Source organism: Pempheris klunzingeri, chromosome 10, assembly GCF_042242105.1.
Source record: "Pempheris klunzingeri isolate RE-2024b chromosome 10, fPemKlu1.hap1, whole genome shotgun sequence".
In the NCBI taxonomy this organism is placed as follows: domain Eukaryota; kingdom Metazoa; phylum Chordata; class Actinopteri; order Acropomatiformes; family Pempheridae; genus Pempheris; species Pempheris klunzingeri.
This window is the reverse complement of record NC_092021.1, coordinates 26,480,997-26,503,354: the sequence shown is the minus strand read 5'-3', so window position 1 is coordinate 26,503,354 and position 22,358 is coordinate 26,480,997. Positions and strand designations below refer to the sequence as shown.

The window sequence follows — 22,358 nt, the reverse complement described above, 5'->3', positions numbered from 1 at the left end:
AACAGTCCCGATCCTACGACCAGACTCCATCTGTTGCTGCTATTGAAAGATTAAGAAGCTTATGGATCGGTTTATTCAAGGAGAACTGGAGACTTCCACAGGAAAACGATCGGCACACAGTTCATTAAACCATGTAGATAACAAGTGAAAAAAGAGGATGAGACACGTGTCGCCTGACTGGGACCAAGAGGAGGAGATTCTTCTCAGGCAGGTGTGGACAGATGTGGAACTAAACACCTATGTTGGCTACCGACACTCACATATGGTTGTTTAAATGAATGGACACATTAACACCCGCTCAGGCCGAACACACACCTTCACATGGAAGTTATTCTCCATTCAATTCAAAGGCAGTAACTCCTGATCTTTTTCTTCACCAGAGCAACAAGCAGAGTCAGAGTTTCCATTCTGGCGCTGGCGTCCTTCAGTGTGTGTCTAACGTGGGTGTGAACACATCCACCACACACCAACAGCAACAGTAAGGGCCATGCTAGCAGCTCTGGGAGGCTGCACTAACTAATGCTAACATACTTAGCACAGATGATGCTTTTTGCTAATTAGCAAAAAGGGGGGGGTGTTTTCAGTTTTACTGGTATTTGGCTGTAAACCAAGGTACGATGACGATGATGATGATGATGATGATGATGATGATGATGACTTTAAGGTGACCACCAGAGTGAGCACATTCATCCTGATCATGGTGGTCATGGTGTGGTGAAGAAGCCGTACACACTGTAGACGGGCTGAAACAAGATCTGATCTGGTGGAGTTTCCAGTGGAATCTGGAAATCTGTGATATTGTCATGATCCACTTCTGTTGTCTCCTTTTTCTTTTTCTGAACTCTTGTTGGTGTTTTGGTTCCCACGTCTCGGCTCATGTTTGGTGGCCGATCGACTGAACCCTCTTCTGCACAATAGAAGCAAAGTTTTAATGATGCCAGTCGTGGAACAGAAAAGATTAATCTGTTAGATTTTATGCACTCGTCAGCACCACAGACGACTTCCCTCCTGATCTGTTCTAACGTCTGCGAGCGTCCGAGCCTTTCAAGTCTTTTTCAATCTCACTCAGACTGATGAATAAGCAGACATCTGTTTCTTTTACCTTTGTTGGCCTGTCATGTGTCATCTCATACCCTCCAATCAGCTTTTCATTTAATCTCTCCATCCATCCCTTTGTGTCGGCTCTAATCCTGTTTTCCTTTCATCTCTCTTACTCACGTTTGGTTCTTCTTCTCGGTTTGGTCCTGCATCACCACTGCACCTGTGATCACTTGGTAACAGGCCGCCGTCACGTCTCTCTCTCACTTATTAACCTCCGGGCCACGCAGCAGCAACAACAACCCACATCTGTGCTTCACCTGAACATCGGTGGGTGTTTCTGTATGTTGATGATGTGTTCCTGTTCGTTTCAAAGGTGCTTGGTGATACCTGGGGGTGGGGGGTTGGTGGTGATCAGCTCAGTAACGTGATTTGAGCTGGATGGTCATCAAACTGTTTCCAGACTACACCATGACGCTGCTGTGCGACAGTTTTAAGCTCTGACTGAGTAGTTTTCTCTTCACTTTGGTCCAGACTGAAATATCTCAACGATTATTAAGCTCCATGAACTTGTGCTGCAGACACTCGTGGTTCCTTTGTGATAAACATTTGTAGTTATTAGTGAAATCTCTCATCAACTATTGAATAAACTCCCATAATGTTTGGTTCACACATTCACGTCCCCCTTTGGATGAACTGAAATACCATGAAATATCACGTGAACTATCCTCAGCTGCACTTTGGTTTTAGTGCCAATTAGCACATGTTAGGTTAACACACTTTGTGTCTGTGTGTCGACAACAACAGTCCAGGTGCTCTGAGCTGCAGCATTTGGTGCCTTCGACACTCAGAAACTGTGTCTGCTGCTCGAATAAATCAAGAGAACTTATTAGGAAACTTTCACACAGCTTGTCAGAAACATCACCTGTGTGCGACCACGATAGTCGTCCTGTTGGTGCAGACCTCGGCCAGTGAAGCCTGGATGTTCCTCTCAGTCTGGGTGTCGAGTGATGAGGTGGCCTAGAGAGACACCCAGTTAGTGTAAATCCAGCATAATGTCTGTCAGAGGTTTGTTAGTTTATTGCCAAGTCAGTTTTCACAGACAGGACATGGAATTTTCTTTGGTATTTTGGTGCATAACAATAAACATAGTGAGAGAAAATAAGAAACATGAATATAAAAAATGGACAATAAAAAAGTATGCACAGTATGAAGCGTGTTCAAAATGAAAGAGTGAAAAATATCAACCATGGAATGTGCCAATGTTCACAATCTGAAGCAGAAGCGAAGATAATCGTCCAAACTTCATGTTAATGTAACATGTGGGGGTGGGGGGGGTGGGGGGGCCTGTCTGGTAAGACGGGAAGAACCCGTTCATGAGGTGTGAAGGTTTGGTCGTTAATGGACGCACTGGCCCTTTAGAGATGGTAGTAAATGATAAACAATGAGACTTTGTCTTTAATCTAAAACATGTGACGGCGTCATGTGACCGAGCTCTTTGCCGTCATGTGACCTGTGAGCTCACTGTGAGCTGGAGCTGCTCCACCGGTCCTCACCTCGTCCAGCAGAATGATCCGAGGTTCCTTCAGGATGGTCCGAGCGATGGCCACCCTCTGCTTCTCCCCGCCGCTGAGCTTCAGCCCCCGCTCCCCCACCTCCGTGTCGTACCCTGGTTGGACACAATGCCACCATCATCATCCTCATCATCATCATCATCATGGATTAAAACGGACTTCAGTCCAACATCCAGGCCACACAACAAAAGCATCATCATCATCATCATCATCATGTTCGCACCCTGAGGCAGCTCCAGTATCCTGCTGTGGATGTCAGCGGCCTCGGCAGCTCTCTCCACCTCCTGGCTGCTCGCTGTGACTCGGCTGTAGCGGATGTTGTTGCCGATGGTGTCGTTGAACAGAACCGTGTCCTGGGGAACCACGCCGATGAAGGACCTCAGAGAAGACTGACGCACCTTGGACCCAGAGAGGGACAGAGCAGTTTGACCTGGATTCAGTTTGGAAGCAGCATCAGGACCACATCAGTCTGTTCACGTGGAGCGTTCAGACCACTGGATCCTCAGATCTGAGGGTCATGGTGCAAACTTCTTACTAGTTTGTGTTAAACTGGGTGAAGCTCTCTCTCCTCTTGCTCCCTCTCTCTCTCCCACACACACAGCATACATCTACATAAATGTTGCATGGCTTAATTCATCCTATACTATATAATGCATGCTGCCCCCGGTCATAGACAGCACATGTCCTGAACCGATTTCTGTCCCCATTTCTCCCCAGGATTTTATATATCTCACTTCCCCCCCCTCACTTCTTCCTTGAGCTTCTATACATCTGTTTTATTTAACACCTTATATGACCTTACCGATGCTTTTATGATGCACACAACTTTAAGGGACAGACCAACATTTATACCAAATACTTCTGACAGCATTACTTCTCAGAGGAGCTTGTGTTCTTTACTGTGTGTGTGAGCAGCAGAGGCTTGTTCCTACTGACATTACTTATATTCCACACAAAGAGAAAACAGCCACCTTTGATCTGCTAAACACTGTAAATGTCCCAAAGAGCCGTGAGGTCAAAAGGCTTCACGATGCTTCAGTTTACACACACAAAGAGGTATTTTTATCATCATCTCAGACTTCACACACATCAAACTATTCACAGCATAAGTTTGACGCCATGTTTGATGATCACTGGACCCCCCCGCAGCCAGCCGAGCGATCTGAAGCTGGATTAAAGAACATTTGCTCGTAGTTTCAGCTCGTATCAATGCTGCTCCAGCAGCAGGCAACCACTGCACCCCCTCCCCGGCAATATCGAGACAAGTTAACGACTAGCTGGTGAACTGCTGCTTTTAAAGAAGTGAAAGTAAACTGCTGTGATTATTATTATTAACTCTGCATGATGTTAAAATGCTCATTGTGGGGGCAGCAGGGGGTGAAGAGCTGAGAGGCCTCTGCAGCTGGGCTGAACTACTGCACACAGTATCATAGATAGAAATACATATTACTATTATATATATACTGTATATATTCAACCTAACAGCACACAACCCTGTTTGCCATTAGCTTCTCTTTAACATGACTCCCCCTCTTGTTGCTTCGCTTGTCCGGCCGTGAACACTGAACACACTGACAGACTGTGTGCAGATGGTCCAGACCAGCAGGGACTCAGTCCAACATACTGGTATCACTAAATGTTTTCGCTCCATGTAGAAAGAAACTTTCATGAATTTAGCTCTTGATCCTTCCAGAAATAATTTCCGGTTTCCAGTGACTCTCTGCTCAGCTCTGCACTTTGATTCTTTCCTGTGGAAAACTTTCCTCTGCAGCCACAACAATACGATCTCCATTTCCTGCACCAGCTCGGTTTGGCCGGTAATCACTCACTTTCCCTTAATTTGATCTTTACTGTTTACTTTTGGTATTTATTGTCAAAAACAACACGGCATCTGTTTGTAATAGAGACGGGCTGACAGAGCCCCAACAACAAATGTTAGAAAGAGAGAAGGGACGAAAACCAAGAAAAGAAAAAAGCCTTTTAATGTTCTGTATTGAAACATTAAGGAACAAAAGAGAAAGCTCCAGTGTGACACAGCTGTCCTCACACACAGCAAATAATAACCAGCATCCTGAAGGTGTATTCAAGCCTTTCACCAAACCTGTTCTCCACACTCTCTGTCCATATCATGTTCAGCAGTAAAGAGCATAGTTCACAGAGATCCAAACACTAGTAAAGCCCTCGACACTGGACCTTTGTGCTGCTCCTCTGACTGTTTTAATACAAAGACCACAATCTGTCCCCAAACGTTACCATTTAACCACGTGGCTAAACAGAACCAGTCAAAGGACAGTGGACTGTTTCAGGGTTTGTAAGTATGCTGCTGGGAAACACTTCATCTAATCAGTGACACATTATTATTTTGGATATTTTGCACAATTCAGTCTCTTGGTGAGATGTAGATGAGACGCTTGATAGAAACAGCAGCTGCTTTAGCTTAGCATACTGAAGACAGGGGCAGCAAAGACAACCTGCCCGTCCTTTTCATGTTTCACTTCCTCTTCACGTCGTCCAAATGAGACACACCATGTTTTTATCGGCGACAGTGTGCTCCAGCACCTCGTCCCCTCACACCTCTCCAAAGGCCTCTGTCTTGTCTGGAAGTGTGAGCCGTTATCTCCATCTTTTCACGATTCTCATGCTTCCCTCTCTGCAGCTGGAGAGGCTTCACCTCACACAGTGGAGGCCGGTCAGTGTCCCCTTTGGACAGACCGAAGCGATAATCGATCTGCTCAGCCAACACGTCCTTCTCCTCCCTTAAGAAGTAAACTTTAGTTCCTCTCTGTCCTGCTCTGACCCTGTGATTCAGTGATTCTAGTTACTGATTAAAGTTTCTCCATCTGCTTTAATAAGTGCTTTCAGTCTTTACCGACAAACAGGAAGGTGTGTCAGATAGAATAACCAGTATACGACCAGCGTGGCTCAGCAGGAACTAAACTAAACTGACTCTGCTGTTTTTGTCCCATAAAACCCTGACGGACACCTTCAGAAAGACACAGATGACTCACGCCAGGATTCAGTCACCATCCATCAGCCTGCAGAGCCGGACTCATTGGTTTCACCACATGTGGCTGCCACATGCAGGGACAAACAGAGCGGCACAGCCAAAAGCGTCCCAGAGGTCCGAGCGGCTGAGCGCAGCGCTTCCATGACCTGCTGTTGTCTCCGTTTTAAAGGTTTAAAGGCTTTAAAGTCACCAGACAACACGTCTTATATTCATGTGGCTGACTGAGACCATCTCATATCATCTTCAGATGAATGTTGGGATGAACACAGGTTTCCCTTCATGGACTAAAGATGTGAACAATCCTTCAAAGATCCACAAGCAGAACATCTTTCTGCAAAATCCAAGATTCCTTCATGTAGAAACCACATATCAAAGTCACCCATGAGAGAGTCTGTGGTCTCCACAGTCCAGTCTGACTACATTGCATGCCAGTTGGTGGAACACAAACAGAGACGGCAGATGGAAACATGTTTCATACCAAGACAAAAGAATCGACTAAGATGGTTTGGCAGCGTCTCATCTGCAGAAGCATCACTCTGCTGGTCCCAGTTAGCAGGAAAAACACCAAACAAGCAGACTTATACTTCAGACATTAGGAGATATATCTACCTGTCCACTTCTATGTGTGTCTAATCATATAAAGCTACAGGTAATCAGCTTCTTTATTCTAATAATTAACTTAACTTAACAGACGCAGGCTAGCTGTTTCCCCCCGCTTGCAGTCTTTATGCTAAGCTAAGCTAATCACCTCCATTCTGTCATTCAAAAATGCCGGACTATTCCTTTACAGAGCAGCTGGTGAGATGGCACTGGACCCAACACGTCACCGCGCTGACTCAGCGGTCCCACCTGAGCGTCATTAATGCTGAGGATGGGACTGAATCACCTGTCAGGACTGTGTGAAGTGAGACATGAGAGAAGTATTTACAGGCTTTAAGGCAACATGTGGACCAGATGGTGTAAAACCAGCTGGCATCAAACGTGTCCTCGTCCTTCTCTTCGCTCCAGAGGATCCACGTTCTTCTCTAATGGTAAAAATCTCACCTCTTCAAATGTGATTGAGCTGTTGGAGAGTGTTACCACCCAGTTTAACGGTTTATTGATTATCTTAAGGATGCTTGTCTGATGTAATCTACCTGCAGAGAGAAGTCTCACCTTAATATGGCCTCCTGCATGTGCAGCTCCCATTAGACAGACCAGTATGTTCCAGTTCCAGCTGTAATATTCCTGTTTACTGTTGACTTCCACTTCTATTTATCCGCTTCTTATTACTTAGCAGACAACTTTATTTGTTAGGCACTATTTCTTTGCATCCACTTAAACACTTTATATTCTTATTTTGACTTTTATTTAATCACTAACCTTTCTGTAATTGTGTATATTGCTCTAATTTTTGTATTTTGGATTCTGGCAAAGTAATTTCCTTCAGGATGAATAAAGTTTTTCTTATCTTATCTTACCTTATCTCATCTCCATCTTATGACCAGTATGTATTAACGTTAAACTCCTGCTGAACAGTATCGTACCTGCAGTCCTATTAAACAGCTCATAAATACCACAGTGGGTGACCAGAGTGAGAGAAGAAAAAGAAGAAGAAGAAGCTGGGAGTATTTCACCGGGGCCTCCAGAAGACACAACAGCAGAATACATCTTCTCAGCGGAGGAAGCTGAGAGGTTTGACCACTTCCTCCTCCTCCTCCTCCTCCTCCTCCTCCTCCTGGAGAGCTTCAAAAAGCCCAGATTGATAAACAGTCTGAATCTAATTACAGAGACAAACATGTGTGTGTACGTGTGTGCTGATTAAACGTTCCCCCTGCTGTGTGATCATAAGAGAGCGTCCTCATAACCATCACCAGCCTGCTCATCAACAAGCTGTGTGTGTGTGAGAGGGTGTGTGTTGTAAAGTGGTTCGGCTTTTTAGAGACTTTTGGCAAATCATAAACAGAGTTACTTCAACTACAACTGCAATAAATGGGCTATCTTTACACACACACACACACACACACTCACACACACACACACACTCACACACACACACACACACTCACACACTCACACACACTCACACACTCACACACACACACACACACACACACACACTCACACACTCACACATCTGGCGTCTGGACTCGTTGCTGCATAATTCACAAACCTTTTACTATGATTTATTCACAGTGTGACTGGAGCTCACACACTCAGCCCAGCTGTGTCTGCATGTGTGTGTGTGTGTGTGTGTGTAGGTGTGTGTGTAGGTGTGTAGGTGTGTGTGTGAGTGTGTGTGTGAGAGAAACAGTGAAAACAGAGGGAAAGTGGAAGTAAAGGTGCGTGAGGCAAAGGCAGGAAACAGCAATGAGGAGAGGATGAAAGATGAAAAGAGGAACAGACGATGATCAGAAGTAATACAAAGGGCTGCGACACACACTGCAGCTTAAAGGAGCATGTCCACTATTTGGGAAATATTCTTATTTACCTTCCTACGGTAAATACAGTAATAGAGCTGGACTGGAAACAGGGAACCAGATCACTCTTTCAAGAAACAGTCCGGTCCGCTGCTGTAGCTTCATGTTCACAGGACAGATATCAGAGTGGTGTGGATGTAAAGATCAATCAGACGTGTGTGCTGTCACTTCTATCAATACACTAAACAAGAAACACGTGAAGCTGCTCAGGGTTTACAATGAACTGACCTGTGTGTGTGTGTGTGTGTGTGTGTGTGTGTGTGTGTGTGTGTGTGAGTGTGTGTGTGTGTGTGTACCTTGGAAATGTCCTGACCGTCGATGCGGATGCTTCCACTCTGAGGGTCATAAAACCTGAACAACAGACGCAGGATGGAGCTTTTCCCTGATCCAGACGGACCGACCTGCACACACACACACACACACACACACACACACACACACACATTAAGTACGTTAACTTGAGAACAATTTTACTTCCGACCCATAAAATCAGACCTGATGGTGACACACATGCAGTAAACAGACTCCACGTACCAAAGCGACGGTCTGTCCTGCCTCCACCGTGAAGGTCACATCCTGAAGAACCTCACAGCTACACACACACACACACACACACACACACACACACACACACACAGAAATAACAGCAGCAGTCAGAATCAACATCATCGTCCTGCTGGGACTTCTTCAGCTCTGCCACTGACTCCTGAGGGTTTGTGGATTTGAGAAGAACCAGACTATGTGAGCGTTTAGAGAGTGGATGTCACAGTAGTTCAGGTGTTTCAGGTCCAGTGTGTGTGCTGGCTGGTGTGTGTGTGTGTGTGTGTGTGTGTGTGTGTGTTTATGCTCATATCAGTCACCATCACTGGATCGTCTCTGACACGTCCACTCCCATGACGCTGAAAATGCTAACTAAGCTAACTAAGCTAACTAACCCAGCTCACACAGGAGGCCAACAAAGACGTTCAGTTAATACAAGTCAACATGTTTTTCACAGCATGGGACATGTGATGGTAACCAGCTGTGCTACCTCTGAACACAGATGATGCTGGCCTTTCAAAATAAAAGTCCCAGAAACGAATGCTGTAACAAATGATGTAGCATCTGAATGAGTGAACATGTTTGGATCATATTTTCAATTCTATTTTAAACTTCTGGCTTCCTTTTGTTCATTTTAACAACTTGTCCTCCAACCTTAAGTCCTAAACAGATGGTAGCGCCTTCCAAAACAAAAGTCATGTGATCAAAATGATTAATTCAATGATTTACCACCCCAGTGGTTATGGTCTGGCAGCAAACCAACACTTGTGGTCGTGGCTACAACAAACACAGACAGAGACCCTCTGCAGCGTCCCAGTCAGTTTGTCAGAAGAACAGAAGCATCTTGTGGGTCGTCTGAAGTGTTTTTGGTGAAAACAGTCTCAGTCTTTATGTAGTTTGTGTGTAAAATGATTAAAATGAGATCAAATCATAGAAAACAGGGTTTGAACGGTGAAGAGGTTTGATGTTGGCTACACACCCAGGAACGTAGCCGAAACAGACTCTGTCAAACTCCACCTGACCTGCTGTGAGCTGCAAGTCCTGAGCATCCTCAGCATCCTCAACCTGAGGAGGAGGAGGAGGAGGAGGAGGACGAGGAGGAGGAGGAGAGGAGGAGGAGGAGGAGGAGGAGGAGGAGAAGAGAGATGAAATTCAGTTTTGAAATTGATGCTCCAGATAAGATCTAAAACAAAAATGCACAGATACCAGAACAATATTGAATCAGTCGCTAGTCTAGACCCCCCCCCCTTACTCGCTTGCTCCCCCCAGTGCTTTCAGTTGTATCACCTGGTCTTCAAGCATCAGCAGCAGATGGCGCTCTGGTTGAGAAGGAAGCGTTAAAGCTCTTTTTTTTACGTACCAACTCACTCCATCTCTCCTTCTCGCCTCCTCTTCCTTAAACCTTCATCCCTTCATTACTTGTATTTTCTGTTATTAACTATGTGAAGATTTTTAAATAGCTCATTTAGGCCAAAGGGAGACTTTTCCACTCCTGGGTGTCCGGTCGTCGTCGTTGTTGTTGTTGGGGAAGGTAGTGAAGAGGAGAAATAAACACCTGAGTGCTGTGTGAGATACTTCCTGGTCACCAGCGCCGTCATAGCTGTTGAGTCAGGTGACCAGGAAGCACTACAGGCTCTGTCAGCTCGGCCAATCACACTGTGACAGCTGACGGTGCTCTGAGAACAGGACTCAGTGTAACGATATCAACACTGATCAGATATCCACATGAACAGCAGCAAAGTTTAATTTGTAGAAATCGGAGACTAGTGACAACTAATCCTTCAGATTCTTCAAACTCAGAGTGGGCAGAATAATATGAATAATTGTAATAGTCAGATAAGTAACTCGTTCCCACAGCTGTCAGACAAACGTGATGAAGTAACAAGTACAATATTTGCCTCTGAGATGTAGTAGAGTAGAAGTACAACGCTGCATGAAGTGGAAATACTCACAGAAAGTACAAGTACCTCAAACACACTTGACTAAATACACTGATGTCATTAACTCTGTCAAAACATCTCCACTAAAAGTCTGATGGCAAATAGATGATTTGTCATCAGCTTTTGTTCCTCTTTGCTTTCTGACCTCCTCCTCCTCCTCCTCCTCCTCCTCCCCTTCCTCCTCCCCATCCTCCTCCCCCCCGACTCCCCTCGCCGGCAGCTTCCCAAGCCAAAGAAAAGAGCCGCTGTGTTTTTAAGGTGCTCTAATGCTTTTGTCTACATTCATGTGGCTGTTTAACATATCAAGGGCCTGTGAATGCAGGAGCCTTCAGTGAGGCAGCCGGAGGACGTCTTTTCCCACCGAAACACACACAAAAAGACCGACACACACACAGACGTACACACAGACCGTGTGTTCGTCTGTGTGTGTGTGTGTGTGTGTGTGTGTGTGTGTGTGCACAAATACACACAAACACAACAAAGTCACACAAAGTCACACACAACACTTGTTGACCTCCTAATCCGCTGACCTGTGACTGAGGGCTTCTCAGTGACCACAGATTCATACCATCCTGCTTCTAATTACACTCTATGTTTGATCAATATAAATCTTATATTTCACCTCTAATGCTGTGGCCAACATTTGTCATGAGAAATAAACTTCAGGAAGAACGTTTAGATCATTTCAACATTCAAAATCTTTCAGAAAACAAAAGCACTACAGGTATGACAGCAGAGTCCCTCGGTCCTCTCACCCCTTTGTGTCTTTACTCAGGTGTTCTTCCACCAGGTGTCTGAACACACTCCGTCTAATATGACTCACCTCTTTCTGCTCCGTCAGCAGTGCCAGCATGTTCTCCATGTCGATGAAGGCTCCCTGGATCAGCCTGCAGAGACACATTATTCACACCCACTGCTATCAGATTTCATAGTTCATGTATCTCCACACAGAAAGAGTCTGTGTCTCTTTACTGTGCTGCATTTATCTGACACACAAAACATGAGCAGAGCTTATAGAATATGATGCATGGTTACAGGAGGAAGGAGCCAAAAGTACATCACATTAGAGATCAATCATTCATTTATGGACTGATTGGTTGAACAACAACAACAAAAAATAACACTTTATAAATCAAATTAAGAAGAAACACCTGTAGTAGGTCCCAAACCAGTTCAGAGGAGTGTACAGCTGGATGATGTAGGTCCCAAACAGAACGTAGTCTCCGACCTGAGGACAGTAAGGTTATTATTACAGGTTAGTATTATAAAGTAAGGTTATTATTACAGGTTATTATTATAAAGTAAGGTTATTATTACAGGTTATTATTATAAAGTAAGGTTATTATTATAGGTTATTATTATAAAGTAAGGCTATTATTACAGGTTATTATTATAAAGTAAGGTTATTATTACAGGTTATTATAAAGTAAGGTTATTATTATAAAGTAAGGTTATTATTACAGGTTATTATTATAAAGTAAGGTTATTATTATAAAGTAAGGTTATTATTACAGGTTATTATTATAAAGTAAGGTTATTATTATAAAGTAAGGTTATTATTACAGGTTATTATTATAAAGTAAGGTTATTATTACAGGTTATTATTATAAAGTAAGGTTATTATTATAAAGTAAGGTTATTATTACAGGTTATTATTATAAAGTAAGGTTATTATTACAGGTTATTATTATAAAGTAAAGTTAATATTACAGGTTAATATTACATATTACAAATATTTATCCGTGCATTAAAGTGGGATGGGCTGCATAAATATTTTTGTAGAATCAAATTAAAACGATCATATCTCCGGTTTTACATGGTCTATCACCTGCAGCGCTCCAGGTGACCTGTTTTTTTGTTTCAGCGCTTCAAAAACGTCACATGATCTGATCACGCCGGTGTGATTGTGGACCTCTAAGGTCAGAACAGAAAGCTTTAACTACTTTATAGTCTGTTGGAAGGTTTCATCTTTATCAGGTTTTATAAAACGACCACATCTTTTGTCTGTAAAATCTAAACCTGTTAAGTAAGTAAGTAAGTATAAAGTCCAACATGCCCATCAGTGACTACTATGTGTTCAGGTACCTGGAACTGGCCCTCAGACACCAGGTAGGCACAGAGCAGAGAGCCGGCCAGCAGTCCAGATCCTATGATGACGTTCTGGGTCTGATTCAGCAGAGCCAGCGACGCCGAGCTCTTCCACTCACACAGCTACACAATGTGTAATGAGAAACACAGACAAACCGGGAAAGATGTGAAGATTACTTTAAGGTGATGTAACTGAAGCATGCAGCTGGGAGTTATTAGCTGCTCGGACCACAACACAGGCGTACCTGATATTTCAGAATGGCCTCCTCAAAGCAGCGGACCTCATAATCCTCAGCGCCGTAATATTTCACCTGTGAAACCCAGAGAGTGGTCAGTGATTTCAGAACTCTGACACATCTGGAAAACTCTGGATCAGGAACATGACAAGATGCAGAAATGTGGCACCTGCAGTGATGCCTCACCACAGCTGGGCGACACACCTGGAAACACCTGGATGGGACACTGGGTGGAGCTCAACAGACGCCAGCTTGTTAAAGTGTAGTTCTGTCTGTGCTACATTCTCCATCACTGATCAGCCTGTTTCTGCTAATGCTAAGCAAGGATTTGGAGGAAGCTTGCAATGCATCTTGGTACATGAAGGCACTGCCAGCTCAGTTCTGTAAGCAGGAGAACTGAACTTTCTCTCAAACATCACACACTCTGACTACATTTACCATCAACAGTGACTGAACATCCACATAAAAAAAGGGCAAACGTTCCCTTTAATTAGTAGACGTGGAACAGGACCAGGGACAGGACCAGGACCAGGACCAGGACCAGGACCAGGACCAGGACCAGGGACAGGAACAGGGACAGGGACAGGAACAGGAACAGGAACAGGGACAGGAACAGGGACAGGAACAGGGACAGGACCAGGGACAGGAACAGGGACAGGAACAGGAACAGGAACAGGGACAGGAACAGGGACAGGAACAGGGACAGGACCAGGGACAGGAACAGGGACAGGAACAGGGACAGGACCAGGGACAGGGACAGGAACAGGGACAGGAACAGGAACAGGGACAGGGACAGGGACAGGGACAGGGACAGGAACAGGGACAGGACCAGGGACAGGGACAGGAACAGGGACAGGAACAGGAACAGGGACAGGGACAGGGACAGGACCAGGACCAGGACCAGGACCAGGGACAGGGACAGGGACAGGGACAGGGACAGGAACAGGAACAGGGACAGGGACAGGGACAGGGACAGGGACAGGACCAGGGACAGGGACAGGGACAGGGACAGGGACAGGGACAGGGACAGGGACAGGGACAGGACCAGGGACAGGACCAGGGACAGGAACAGGGACAGGGACAGGGACAGGGACAGGGACAGGGACAGGGACAGAAACAGGACCAGGGACAGGACCAGGGACAGGGACAGGGACAGGGACAGGGACAGGAACAGGGACAGGGACAGGGACAGGACCAGGACCAGGACCAGGGACAGGGACAGGGACAGGGACAGGGACAGGGACAGGAACAGGAACAGGGACAGGGACAGGGACAGGGACAGGGACAGGACCAGGGACAGGGACAGGGACAGGGACAGGGACAGGGACAGGGACAGGACCAGGGACAGGACCAGGGACAGGAACAGGGACAGGGACAGGGACAGGGACAGGGACAGGGACAGGGACAGAAACAGGACCAGGGACAGGACCAGGGACAGGGACAGGGACAGGGACAGGGACAGGGACAGGGACAGGAACAGGGACAGGAACAGGGACAGGGACAGGGACAGGGACAGGACCAGGGACAGGGACAGGGACAGGGACAGGGACAGAAACAGGACCAGGGACAGGAACAGGGACAGGAACAGGGACAGGGACAGGGACAGGGACAGGGACAGGAACAGGAACAGGGACAGGGACAGGGACAGGAACAGGAACAGGAACAGGGACAGGGACAGGGACAGGGACAGGGACAGGGACAGGGACAGGGACAGGAACAGGAACAGGAACAGGGACAGGGACAGGGACAGGGACAGGACCAGGGACAGGGACAGGGACAGGGACAGGGACAGGACCAGGGACAGGACCAGGGACAGGAACAGGGACAGGGACAGGGACAGGGACAGGGACAGGGACAGGGACAGGACCAGGGACAGGGACAGGGACAGGGACAGGGACAGGACCAGGGACAGGACCAGGGACAGGAACAGGGACAGGGACAGGGACAGGGACAGGGACAGGGACAGGGACAGAAACAGGACCAGGGACAGGACCAGGGACAGGGACAGGGACAGGGACAGGGACAGGGACAGGGACAGGAACAGGGACAGGAACAGGGACAGGGACAGGGACAGGAACAGGGACAGGACCAGGGACAGGGACAGGGACAGGGACAGGGACAGAAACAGGACCAGGGACAGGAACAGGGACAGGAACAGGGACAGGGACAGGGACAGGGACAGGGACAGGAACAGGAACAGGGACAGGGACAGGGACAGGAACAGGAACAGGAACAGGGACAGGGACAGGGACAGGGACAGGGACAGGGACAGGGACAGGGACAGGGACAGGGACAGGAACAGGAACAGGAACAGGGACAGGGACAGGGACAGGGACAGGACCAGGGACAGGGACAGGGACAGGGACAGGGACAGGACCAGGGACAGGACCAGGGACAGGAACAGGGACAGGGACAGGGACAGGGACAGGGACAGGGACAGGGACAGGGACAGAAACAGGACCAGGGACAGGAACAGGGACAGGGACAGGGACAGGAACAGGGACAGGAACAGGGACAGGGACAGGAACAGGGACAGGACCAGGGACAGGGACAGGGACAGGGACAGGGACAGGGACAGAAACAGGACCAGGGACAGGAACAGGGACAGGAACAGGGACAGGGACAGGGACAGGGACAGGGACAGGAACAGGAACAGGAACAGGAACAGGGACAGGGACAGGGACAGGAACAGGAACAGGAACAGGGACAGGGACAGGGACAGGAACAGGAACAGGAACAGGGACAGGGACAGGGACAGGGACAGGGACAGGGACAGGACCAGGGACAGGACCAGGACCAGGACCAGGACCAGGACCAGGACCAGGACCAGGACCAGGGACAGGGACAGGGACAGGAAACGTGAGGCGTTACTCACCGTCTCAAAGTTGATCAGGGAGTCTACGGCTCTGGACTTGGCCTTGTTGTCTTGATCGTTCATCTCTCTCCTGTACTTCGTCCTCCATTCTGTGATCAGGATGGTGAAGGCTGCAGGCAGACAACAGCCTTCATTATTATCCCGTAGACCAGGTGGGATCCAAAACATGTTGGACAATTTACATAAATGTGTGTAATAAGTGTCAGTGACCAGTCTGAGGTTGTTAAAGTGTGACGCTGAGTGAGATGACTACATGCTCTCAGCCTTCTTACATACTAGATACCATCATTCATTCATTACACAGAGAGAAAGGACTCTATCATGGACGGCTGTTGTGTTAGGTTGATGAGACAACCACACACACACACACACACACACACACACACACTGAGCTCACTGAGGTAGAGGACCATGCAGGTAAAAACGATGAGTCCGAACCAGACGCTGAAGTAGGAGACGAAGTAGATGATGGCGATGATGATGTCACAGATGGTGGGCAGGATGCTGAAGAGGATGTAGCTGCAGACAAACAGTGCTGATGTGTTAGAGGCTGTTAGAGCAGCGACAGTCCGGATACCTGAGGGCGTCCTACCTGAGCAGGTTGTTGATGGAGGAGGTGCCTCTGTCGACGCTCCTCAGCACGTCTCCGGTGCGCCTGTCCAGGTGCCAGCGCAGAGACAAGCCGTGCAGGTGGGAAAACAAACACACCTACAGAGTGGGGGGGGGGGACAGACAGGACTTCAGGCCGTGGGCCTCATGCTGCTCTGCACCGCTTACACCTGAATACAGCTCTTCTTTGCTGTCAGGCGACATTACTGTGATGAACATGCTGCTGTTAACATGCTGCTCTACAAGCTTGAAGCAAACGAGAGGAGGTGTCTCTGTGTTTTACTGGACTGTGTCAGGACACCAGGGTGGAGGTTTAACCTGCCAAGGCTCAGCACAGGAGCAGAGGTGTCTATTCAACACAGGCTGACAGCCGGACTGCACGGTTTTGTTGAGCTGCCGTCACGAAGAGGAGGAGGAAGAACAGAGGCAGCAAAACCAGAGTGTTCCTGAAATGTGTTCATGTGTCACACAGAGTGGATCACACTGCTGCTCCGGCCACAGGACGTCCACACGGCCGATTGATTAGGAACATGACGCGGATACAGTTTACAGAAATGTTAGAATTAAAAGATGATTTTGGCTACAACTTTATCAGGATTGAAGATCTTGTTTTAAAGTAAATTCCCAGTTTCGTCCACAGTGTTCATGTCCTCCTCTACACAGCTGAGTTTATCGTCACCACGTGTTCCCATCCTACGATCTCTGTCATTACTTTGGTGAGCACGACATTATTACTACATTTAGAAGTAAAACTCCACAAACATGACCCAGTTATCCTTTAACTGTACAGCAGCATCTACATGAGAGAACCAAACTAACAGGACTTAAAGAGATCTGGTACCTGAACGCCTCTGCTGGTAAACTGCTGAACTTTGATCCACATGAACTGACGAAGGTTACTGATAAAACCAGACGTACCTGCAAGGACCAGAGAAGAAGAGAGGGGGTGTCAAAACACACACACACACACACACACACACACACACACACACACACACACACACACACACACACACACACACACACTGAGTCATATATATGAATGCACAGCTGCCCACCTGCCCCTCCTCCTTGTAGGAACTTGAGCAGTGTGTAGATACAGACTGTGGCAATCAGGGAAGTCCAGCCACCGCCTGCAGAGAGCTCATTCACTGTTTACACACACACACACACACACACACACACACACACACACTTCAGATTATGTCACATTATTTTTCTTGTATATTTATGATTTAGGTGTTGACACATTAAAGGGTAAATCCACCACATTTTCTTATACCTGAGACCTCTGAGCTCACACACACACACACACACACACACACACACACACACACACACGTGTGGTGCTTCGGCAGCTTTTTACGTCTTTATCCTACAATTCACAAATTAATTTGCTCCATTACAATTATTTGATTCCTTTAGTTACTTTGCACAAAGTAATAGCTTTTGTTTCCATGTGTGTCTGAACATTGTGTTAACGGCAATAAAGTTGAACTGACTGACACAAAATCTAAGTAATAAACTGTGATGTATTGTTGGTGATTAAGAAAAGATCATTCATTGATCTCTGCCCGGCACACTGAACTGTTGTTGTGATACTTTGGTACATTTTTAAAGTTGTAACAGAGTATTTCTACTCTGTGGTATTGTTGTTTTTACTTAAGTAAAAGAGACACACACACACACACACTCGTTCACACACTCCCCTTTCTGCCACACGGACACATTCTCATTCACATTCATTACCATTTTGTACAAGCGCTGGGAATCAGGATGAAGAGGAGAAAACAGACAGAGATGAGGGGAGGAAGAGGAGGAGGAGGACGTGAAGAAGAAACAGTGAAGATCCAGACAGAGGGATGGGCATGGTGAGAAAATGAGATAAAAGACAGAGAGGAGTGAATAAAGTAATGTGTGTATTCTACAGTCTTTAACTTTCTAGTGTGTGTGTTCAGTGTGTGTGTGTGTGTGTGTGTGTGTGTGTGTGTGTGTGTGTGTGTGTGTGTGTGTGTGTGTGTGTGGGGGGGGGGGGGGGGGGGGGGGGCTTTCAGCTCTTTGGCATCAGGTCCTGGAGTCGGAGGGTGGGAGGCGGGGTCGGACCCTCAGACAAAACGCCCGTTGTACCGGTGTGTTAACTCCACGAAAAAGGCCGCTAATGCCGGCTAAGCATGACTGGCAGGGGGGGTGACCTCCCAGAAAACTCTCTGCACACACACACACACACACACACCAACAACACCCCCCCCCCTCCAAAACGTCCTCCACGCCTTCCTCGTCACACAAAGCCGCGCTCGGCCTCATTCTCGCAGCACTGGCTCCCACTTTCATGTTGCTCCAGAAGCCAAATGGGCCGTTTTCTAAAGGGAAACGTAGCTGGAGACAAACTGAATGCTGACTTCCTCTGAAGTGGAGACTTCTGGGTTGCTGCCTTGTGGTGGATGCAGTCCTGTGTACAAAACAGGGGACAAAGACCCTGGCACATGATGACACCCCCTGAAAAAGGAGGATGGTTTCCTCCTTCAAACAGGTGCTAAGATCTTATTCCACAGACTAAACCAGCCAGAACTGGTCTAAGTTACACCCCTGGATCCATGACGGACCTGTGGGAAGAGATTAGACAGCAGTTCATTCCTCTTCAGGTGTTGTGACAGATGATTATAGGCTGCAGACCTCAACTGAGCACAGAAGCAAAAGTGAGCAAAGCAAAGTGTTCCCAGACTTCTGCAGCAGCATCTCTGGTTAGTCCAGCGTCTGGATGAGTCAGGTGAAGGGAAGCAGGTGGTGGTGAGATGCTGTGGTTGGGATGACCGAGGGCCAAACTTAGATGATGTGAGTTTAGATCCAGAAGCATCCGTCAGCTCCAGGGTGGAAGAGTGTGGAGACTGTTTTTAAACCTCTGAGTACTAACTGTGTTAGTGGACCGTCAGTCAGGGGGAGCACTTACTGCTGCATCAGCCTTCTGGAGCAACGCCGTCGCCACGGTTACCGGCTTCCACCTGCACCGTACGCCACAGGTCCAGCAACTCTGATCTCCTCACGTGGCCAAACAACACGTTAAGGACAACGTTCAAACCTCACGTCCAGCAACTACGAGTGTTTGAACTGAACAAAGTGACTTCTCATTACTGCTGCCCCCCCCAACATCACACAGTGTTTCCATCCTGTGTGAAAGGACTTTTAATGCCAAAAACACATTGACTGCAAACAGAAAGAAATCTGTAGGATGATTTCAGTGATTCTGAATAGATTTGTTGTGTCTCTTTGCTTCAGTTGAACATTTTGCTGCTGCTCACTCTAACCCTATCAGTAGATAGTTCATTTTAAAAAAGCTTTTGTGTCTGTTGTTTCCAAGATGAGATTAACTGTTTGTCTGTGATCAGTTGGCTGCTAACAGCCCACAGCATTCTGGTTTTACTTTAACCTTATTAGCTGACACCTATTGTGAAGCAAGTTTCCCCATAACACTCTACTAATACTAATACTAACTACTCAGCTAGTTAATATAAAAGTAAAATAACTGGCTTCACATTGTTTCCATTGTTGTTCTGCCTTTTAACTGTGTTTAACCTGTTTTATCAGATTGGTTTAAATTGCAGTGTTATTTGTTTCTATGTTAAACTCTCACTTCCCTGCACACGCTGTAAATGTCTTTATGCTTGTATGTGTGCACATTTACTGTACGTCTGCATTTGTTCAGCACTTTGGTGCAAAACCTGTTTACTTTGTGAAGTGCTGTGTAAATGAATAAGCTTGAACTTGCTGTAAAAAGAGCCAAAGCACATGTATTTCATCATGAGAGGCTGCAGCCAATGAACAGGTGCAAAACTTTACTGATTCCCTGAACTCCTCGACACCCAGACGCATCATTCTTGACATTTAGGGTTTAAATTGGCACTTTTCCTACATGTAGTCACAGCAGCCTGGACGACAACACAACCACAACTATCAGACTTTTTGCCTGAAGGCTCAGAAACATCCACGATAATGTGGGCAATGGTTTTTGACAGCTGGAGGTAACGCTCAGTGTAAGATCAAAAGTTCTAGACCATCATTACGTGAAGTCGTGGCAAACACAATCGACTGTGGATGTACAACAGACAGACTTCCTGTTGGTAATGTGACGACCTGAGGGAACAAACACATCCACAGACATCAGGACACTAAACAGACCACACATGAAAAACTAGAGCACGCTGCCACCTGCAGTTTGAACAGAAAAGTGCAGCAAACATTTCTAAATGAATTATTGTTTTCCTGTGGCGCTCACCGATGTTCTTGGAGTAAACAGGCACCAGCACGTTCACCAGCCGCTCTGCTGCCAGCAGGCCCACACACAGCAGCACGAGTCCCTGCAGCGCCGCGGTGCCTTTGGGCCAGACGTACGGCAGCAGCAGCCTCACCTTCCTCCTGAAGCCCTGCCACACTGACGGCAGGGAGGATGAGGAGGAGGAGGACGAGTGCTGGATCTGCATGGAGAGAGCCACCACACACTGATCAGGGTTTTATTGTTTTATGTGCATTATTAGAGAAAGGCCTCTTTTCTTTGTCTGTATAAATAAACTTTATAGCACAGGAGGACGTTCAGACTGAAGCAGGAGTTCATGTATCAACAACAAAGACTGCACAGAAGAAATGGATGCAGACGCTGCGATGTCACCCATCAGTTTGTGGAACATCAGTCTCTGATTGGTTAGGTTTAGGTATCCTGTCACAACATAGTCTTCCCCTCTTCCTGCTCTGTTTTCCTCTAAATGGAGCCATGATTTACTAAATGAACATCCTGCTGGTATCAGGTGTTGTTACATGAGCACTGCAGACGTCACAATAAACCACAAACACAGTGACTCCTCTATAATGTGAACATACAGGAGGTCACCTAAAGGAGTTTAACCTTTGACCTCTGAGTCTGACATCCTCCTCCTCTGGGTCACTATAACAGTGTCCAGCTTGAAATTTCTTTTTACAAAGTGTTAGTACAAAGTGCCGATCAGCCACAGATATCATCTTTTAATCCACTCATCCTTCCTCCCTGTCAACACCTGATGCCTACATTACCCACAATGCAACTCACCTGCTGACAGCTCGGTCAGAGATTCAAGTGTGTTATGCTTATAGCATCTGCTAGCAGTGGGCTACAGAGAACTATTGTAACTCCACACCCCCAGATTAGCACCAGACATCAGGTATGAACACAGACTGAACACAGACTGAACACAGACTGAACACAGACTGAACACAGACTGAACACAGACCGAACACAGACTGAACACAGACTGAACACAGACCGAACACAGACTGAACACAGACTGAACACAGACTGAACACAGACCGAATACAGGCTTGTTCCCCTTTAACACGAACACAGTGTATGAAAGACAGTCATGATAATGTGAAGCTCCTTCTGGAAGCTGCTCTCTGAGAAAAAGTCTGAACCCACTGACCTCCACGTTCACGGCTCCTCTCCTCCTCCCTCCTCCTCCTCCTCTCACACTCTTCACAGTGACGTCGGCCATCTGGTTCATCCTCCTCTTTCTCTCAGTGTGAAACTCTGTTCTTCAGCAGCACAACACACACATCCTCAGTCCAGGTCCAGCAGCACAGGCACATACTCCATTAGCTGGAGCCGCATTAGTGCCTCAGAGGTTAACCTGCTGTGATGGGCAGGCACACACACACACACACACACACACACACACACACACACACACACACACACACACACACACACACACACACACACACACACACACAGTGCTGCTCACAGGTCAAAGCATAATGCTGACCACTGCTACTTTAAACTCAAAGCTCAAAACACAACAGAAATGTGTGTGTGTGTGTGTGTGTGTGTGTGTGTGTGTCAGGATCAACACACAAACAATAATAAAAGATAAACACAGGGTGGAACGTGAACCGTTGGAAGGTCTGAGATAAATTCAACAGACTATCTGATGATTTAGTTTAGAATTTAAAACTCACTCAAACCTCTTTT

The 22,358-nt window shown here is 46.8% G+C and overlaps 1 protein-coding gene across 1 annotated transcript in view; it reads right to left on the bottom strand.

The window, feature by feature from the left end:
- The window catches only part of abcb6b (ATP binding cassette subfamily B member 6 (LAN blood group) b), a 27,422-nt gene extending 5,540 nt beyond the window's left edge, over positions 1-21,882 (bottom strand). The window contains exons 1-18 of the mRNA XM_070838429.1: positions 21,811-21,882; positions 21,655-21,717; positions 20,637-20,835; positions 17,425-17,517; positions 17,208-17,284; positions 16,350-16,465; positions 16,155-16,276; positions 15,758-15,867; positions 12,892-12,957; positions 12,644-12,769; positions 11,710-11,786; positions 11,382-11,445; positions 9,598-9,683; positions 8,613-8,670; positions 8,375-8,479; positions 2,836-3,010; positions 2,595-2,707; positions 1,964-2,058 (exon numbers count right to left, since the gene is read on the bottom strand). Coding sequence (XP_070694530.1) covers positions 1,964-2,058; positions 2,595-2,707; positions 2,836-3,010; positions 8,375-8,479; positions 8,613-8,670; positions 9,598-9,683; positions 11,382-11,445; positions 11,710-11,786; positions 12,644-12,769; positions 12,892-12,957; positions 15,758-15,867; positions 16,155-16,276; positions 16,350-16,465; positions 17,208-17,284; positions 17,425-17,517; positions 20,637-20,835; positions 21,655-21,717; positions 21,811-21,882 — 1,817 coding nt within the window. The remainder of the gene's footprint in view (positions 1-1,963; positions 2,059-2,594; positions 2,708-2,835; positions 3,011-8,374; positions 8,480-8,612; positions 8,671-9,597; positions 9,684-11,381; positions 11,446-11,709; positions 11,787-12,643; positions 12,770-12,891; positions 12,958-15,757; positions 15,868-16,154; positions 16,277-16,349; positions 16,466-17,207; positions 17,285-17,424; positions 17,518-20,636; positions 20,836-21,654; positions 21,718-21,810) is intronic.
- Between the last annotated feature and the right edge of the window lie 476 nt (positions 21,883-22,358).